At 49.8% G+C, this 5,486-nt stretch overlaps 1 protein-coding gene across 1 annotated transcript; it reads left to right on the top strand.

The window, feature by feature from the left end:
* The first annotated feature begins 426 nt into the window (after positions 1–426).
* FNDC10 (fibronectin type III domain containing 10) lies at positions 427–1,134 on the top strand. Its single transcript, XM_086625760.1, has one exon. The coding sequence runs from the start codon at positions 427–429 to the stop codon at positions 1,132–1,134; it is 708 nt and encodes a 235-aa protein (XP_086481886.1).
* The last annotated feature ends 4,352 nt before the right edge of the window (positions 1,135–5,486 follow it).

The raw sequence follows: 5,486 nt of genomic DNA, 5'->3' as shown, positions 1-5,486 counted from the left end.
CGCCTGTGCCCCGCGCCCGTCTCACCCCTCGGGGCGCAGCTGCGCGGAGCACCCGGAGCGGCGGCGAGCAAAGCCGAGCGACACCGGCCGCGCACGCAAAGCCGGGAGCTGGGGAGGGGAGTGGGGGGCTGAGCCGACCCCATGCCGGCCCTCACAGCGCGGGGCGCAGCGCTTGGCACACCCGCGAACCGCTGGCCGGGGCACGGCGGGGCGGGCAGCGCCCGCCGCCGGCCTGGCGCGGATGCGTGTCCTGCGTGCGCTGCCCGGCGCGGCTGGTGCTCCGCAGCCCAGCGAGAGTTAACGGCGGAGCCGCCTCTCCATTGGCGGCCGGTGGAGCGGCTGCGGAGCCCGCGTCTATAACCGGCGCACGGGGCGCCGCAGCCCTCCGCCGGCACCGCGGCTCGGCTCCATGCCGCGGCGGCCGGCATGCCCAGCCTCCTGCCGCCCTTCCTCGCCCTGCTCTGCTTCGGGCCGCCGGCTGCGCCCGCCCTGAGGGCGCCGCCAGCCGCCGCGGGGCCGGCGCCGCCCGCCTCGCCGCTGCGGGCCGAGGCCCGCACCGAGGCGTCGGCGGAGGAGCCGTGGTGCCCCTACAAGGTGGGGGCCGAGGGCGCGGCGGGCGGCAGGCTCTGCTTCCGCACGCCGGCCCGCGGCTTCCAGTGCGCGGCGCGGGCCTGCCGCGCACACCGCTCGCCGGGCGGCGCGCTGGTGGCCAACGTGCTGCGCAACGGCAGCGTGCTGCTGCAGTGGGGGCCGCCGCGCCCCGCCGCCGGCCTCCGCGGCTTCGAGCTGAACTGCTCCTGGGACGGCACCTACACGCGCTTCCCCTGCGACAGCGTCGAGCTGGGCGCCGCCTGCCGCGACTACCTGCTGCCCGAGGCGCACGGCAGCGTGCGCTACCGCCTCTGCCTGCAGCCGCGCTACGCGCCGCCGCGCCCCGCGCCGCCCGCCCAGTGCGTGGAGTTCCGCGTGGAGCCGGCCGCCATGCGGGACATCGTCGTCGCCATGACGGCCGTGGGGGGCTCCATCTGCGTCATGCTCGTCTTCATCTGCCTCCTGGTGGCCTACATCACCGAGAACCTCATGAGCCCGGCGCTCGCTGGGGCCGCGGGCGCCGCCGCGCCGCGCCGCGCCTAGCCGTCAGCGCTGCCCGCCGGGGCCCGGGACAGCGGCGGGGCTCGGGTGGGCACCCCGGTTGGCCGGCGCCGCGCTGCGCTGCGCGGGGCCCCGCCCCGGGCGGGGAGGGCGCTGGGGCGCCCGGCCGGGGTGCCGCGTCTGCCGGCAGCGGCGGCGTTCCGGTTGTTTTGCCGGAGCGCTGCTTGCGGCGCGCCCGACGCCGTCTTTCTGGCTCTTTCAGGGAAGGGGGAAAGGTTTTCCAAACTCTGCTCGCAGCGGTTTTGCCCAGGGCCCGCCTCGCTTGAAGCGTTGGGTGTCTTGGGTTTGCCTTTCCCAGACTTCAAGGATTTGGGTTTTCCTCAGTATTCGCAGCTCTTCTTCCTCCTAGGGTGGCTTTTCAGCCTGAGCCATACGTGGTTACTGAACTCATGGGATCTCAGTGGATTAAAAGTAAAATAATGGCAAAGGTCCACAAGTGCCAGAAAAACGTCTGTTTTTAAAAGCAAGCGACAGATCTTACAGAGGACCTATTTGAGAAGACTCTTCAGAACACCCTTATTTTAAGCGTATGCCTAAATCCCTTTGCTCTTAGACGTGTGTTTGAATTTTTTTCCTGAGGGGTAATTTTTTTTTAAGTCCATAGGAGAACAGACTGGTGGAACCACAAAACCTGTAGCTAAGTGTGTATTTGATCCAAAGCCCACCTAAATCTCCCAAACTTAAGTGGGTTTTGTATCGTGCCTTATGCTGTTCACAAATTCTGGGACTGAGAGTGGCCACTGTCCAAAACAACGGGGGTTTTCTGGTCAGCTCAAGTGACCATCGATGTCCTACACTGACAGCCTGCTTTTCTCCCTTCAGAACTGTCGTATCGGTCGTTTCTACAAAAAGCGATGCTAAAGGGTCAAATGTAGTATGAAAATTCCATTTTGTTCTGCAAGTATGAACCGATCTTTAATTATAAAATCAGTGCGATGTAAATGAGCCCCATCACTGCCCTCTGAAATCCCATGTTTTAGGAATGCTGTGTGCAGCTACACGATGGTAAAAGCGTCTTAAACACAGAACTCACTAATGTTGTAGCCGAGTGTTTTGAGCATAGGAACGCTCCTTGTTAACTGCTCACTCAATGCTGTAGTAAGTAAGGTTTTAGCCATACTCTAGTATTAATTCTATTGTGCCTTAGTGCTGAGAATTTGTCCCATTTATATCGGTATATCTGTTCTTGTAGTCTTCATAGTCAACTGTAGCTCTCCTAGTGTTTTTGTCTCTGAAACTAGTGGTGGGTGGTTGGTTTGTTCAGTTGTTTGTTGTTTTTTTTTTAAAAAAACACAAACAGGCTGATCATTCCTTGAACTTTAATATATACACAAAATAGAGTAAGTTACCATCTGAGAGGTATTTATTTAGTGAGCTAGTTTTTCTTTAGTGTTGTTTGTATGTAGTTGACTGCTGTAACAGAAAATGACTTTATATCACTTAAAATGAGCACCTAAAGCAAAAAGCAGGGGAACAGCTCTTCTGTAAAGGGGTATTGCTATTAAAATACGTCAGTTTCATATGTGATCTGTTTGTGTAAATGTCTATTACTGGTGGATGACTCCTGTGCTTTTCTTTGTAAAAGTAGTTTGTGAAGTATAAACTTGCTAGTAGAGGGTAAATATAGAAAGTATCTGGAATCCTTGATAAAATGCAGTATTTGTACTAATCATAATCCCTTCAATAATTTCAGAGTGGCTAAGAAACTGAAGGTCTGTATTGCATCAGGCAGAAATACTTTTTATTTGTGTGTTATTCTTGCTTTGTTTTCTTTCTCACATGCAGCTGACTCTAAATTTAACAGTATTCTCTTTTTATTAACTTGCCTATGTTCTTGATCTAAGCAGCCTGACAATATCTAGCATCGCAGTAACAGAAAGATGGTTCATTGTTCATCATTCATTGATATTGAAGGACAATGTCATAGTTTTTCTTCTTTTATCTCTAAGGAGATTGCTTGAAGAAAAGGCAATCAGTTTTTAAGAACATTAAGACAAATCGTACCTAGTGGTTTAGTTCGGTGAATTTAAACACTGAGTATATTCGGGTCAAAGATCTTTTAAAGGTTTCAAGTCAGTCTTTCCTGTAGCCAGTTCTGCACAGGACTGTTAGAGTGGCACTGATTTTGTATATCTCTGTCAGTTTCTGTCAGCCAGTGTTACTGTTTCGTTCTTCATCTTGTTGTGAATTGCCAGATGTGAAAATTAAACGTGTAAATAATGAGCTGTGTACCACCTTGGTGTTGACCTTAATAAATTAAGAGAATAATGAAAAGAAATGAAAACATCACAAATATTTAATGTTTCAAGATCTTGTTTGACTCAAAGTGAGCAGATCTGCCCAAAGACTGGTCGTAACGATATTCTGCTGCCTACTGTAAAATTATGACAACATTAATGGGAAAATGAAAAGAGATTTATTCTCTGAATACTTGCTTTTTGTTTGCTAGAGGTTTAGACTATAGGATCACAGGGTAATTCAGGTTGGAAGGGACCTCTGGAGGTCATCTAGTTCAGCCTCGTGTTCAAAGCAGGGTCAGCAATGAGATCACACCGGGTTACTCAGGGCTGTATCCAGTGATGGTTTGAAAACCTCTGGGGACAGAGCCTGCACAACCTCTCTGGGCAAGCCATTCTGCTCCTTGAACTTGATCATGGTACTGCCCATAATTGTAAAAAGAAAAGCTTGGGCTAGACCAATGGTCTGGTCCAGGCTAAAATACTCTTATCAAGCAGGAGGTCACAGCACCTGATACAAGGAGCTCATGGTCTACATGTCCAACAGTGAGGGGAAAGGAGGTGCAATACTCAAGGTGATCACTTCAGTCTTTCAGATATAGAAAGCCAGATGTGAAATTGTGTATGAAAACTCACTGACCCAAACCCATTAATTATGGTAGTGAGGTGCCTTGATACCCATTGATAACTGTGGTTTTCTCCCTCCATTGTTTGACTATAGACATTTCTTTTTGGCAACAGTGGGGAAAATTACATGTACGTAGACTTTATATTAATTTGACTCGCACAAGCCTTCCTGAGACTGCACAGTTAAAGAAAGCTTTATCCAGTGTTTGCAGCAATTCCCAAAACATGCAGAGTGGCTTGTAGAGTTGTAATAAATCCTGGCCTGTCCAGGCAGCAATAAAGGAAGTGTCAGTATGCTGATTTATAACTGCCAAGAAGCTGACAGTTATGCACCTAAGGCTTGGGGAAAAAAGTGAAAATAGCTTCTAAGGCAACTACACATTCTCCATATTACTATACAAGTACCTGGGTGTCAAAAATCCATATGGTACACTCTTAGGTGGTATATAATCCTGTGTTTTTGTGGTAATTTCCAGTACAAATATCAAGCCATATCCATTTCTGCAGGAGTTAAAATGGAGAGTGATATGCTCGTTTTTAATTTCCCTGCTTAAATGTAAGCAGCTCAGGCTCGGCCTGACCCCAACTTTGAATCTTCTGGAGGAAACAGTCTGTGCCTCAGGCAAAGAATCTCTCTTAATTCTATTATGGTATTTTTTGTGGTACATAAAAGGAAAGGCTGCTTGGCTTTATTGGGAGGTTCAAGTGAAAGCTGGTATTTTGCTTCCATGGAGACCTGGAGTTGCAGTCTTACAAGACTGCAAACTGCTGCTCTTATTTCACTAGTGTGTTCCAAAAGAAAGGCTAGGAAGAGTTCCATGAAAGGAGAAAAAGTGGCAGCTAACAGTTAACTGTGTCATATTCTTGTTAAAGGCTTCGGAGTTATAGCAGTGATGCTTGGACAGAGTCTGTTGCAGTTTTAGCCTGAGCGAAATTACCCTGACTGGTATTCCTTCATCATAGATCTGGTCACTGCATCTCCTGTCTTTACACATTGTCTGGTCTCATCTGGGAGAATAATTGCCCAAACTGCTTGTTTGTTTTCACCTGAAAGAATGTTGTTTTTTTGATGCAGAAAGTTTCATATCACAATGTTTGGCTTATAATTTAAAATTCAGTTGCAGTATTTTCAGCCAGCTTTGCTGAGATGTGAATGATGGCACAGTGCAGTACAATATTTACACAATGTGTCAAGAAAACCCCTGCAAAAGTGATTTGGGTGGAAGATTTTTCCAAAGGACATCTCTGGGCATTGACCCGTAGACCCTTTGCAAAAGCAGACATACACATTCGGATGATTCATCCACTAAACAGATGTCTCAGAACCACCAGATGATTTGCAGGGTGGCTTTGCAGAATAAGAAGTAACAAAAGAGCGGGCATGGCAGCGTGAGGGGCGGGTTTGGCGAGAACGGCTGAGAGGGAAAGGTTTTGTGGGGAAGGTCGAGGGGACAAAGAGAAAAAAGGGTT

This window comes from Tauraco erythrolophus, chromosome 23 (assembly GCF_009769465.1).
Source record: "Tauraco erythrolophus isolate bTauEry1 chromosome 23, bTauEry1.pri, whole genome shotgun sequence".
Lineage (NCBI taxonomy): Eukaryota > Metazoa > Chordata > Aves > Musophagiformes > Musophagidae > Tauraco > Tauraco erythrolophus.
This window is presented reverse-complemented; position numbering and strand designations above follow the sequence as displayed.

What these genes read in the sequence shown, in the direction of transcription:
- FNDC10 (XM_086625760.1), top strand. Translation starts at nt 427, where the DNA reads ATGCCCAGCCTCCTGCCGCCCTTCCTCGCCCTGCTCTGCTTCGGGCCG.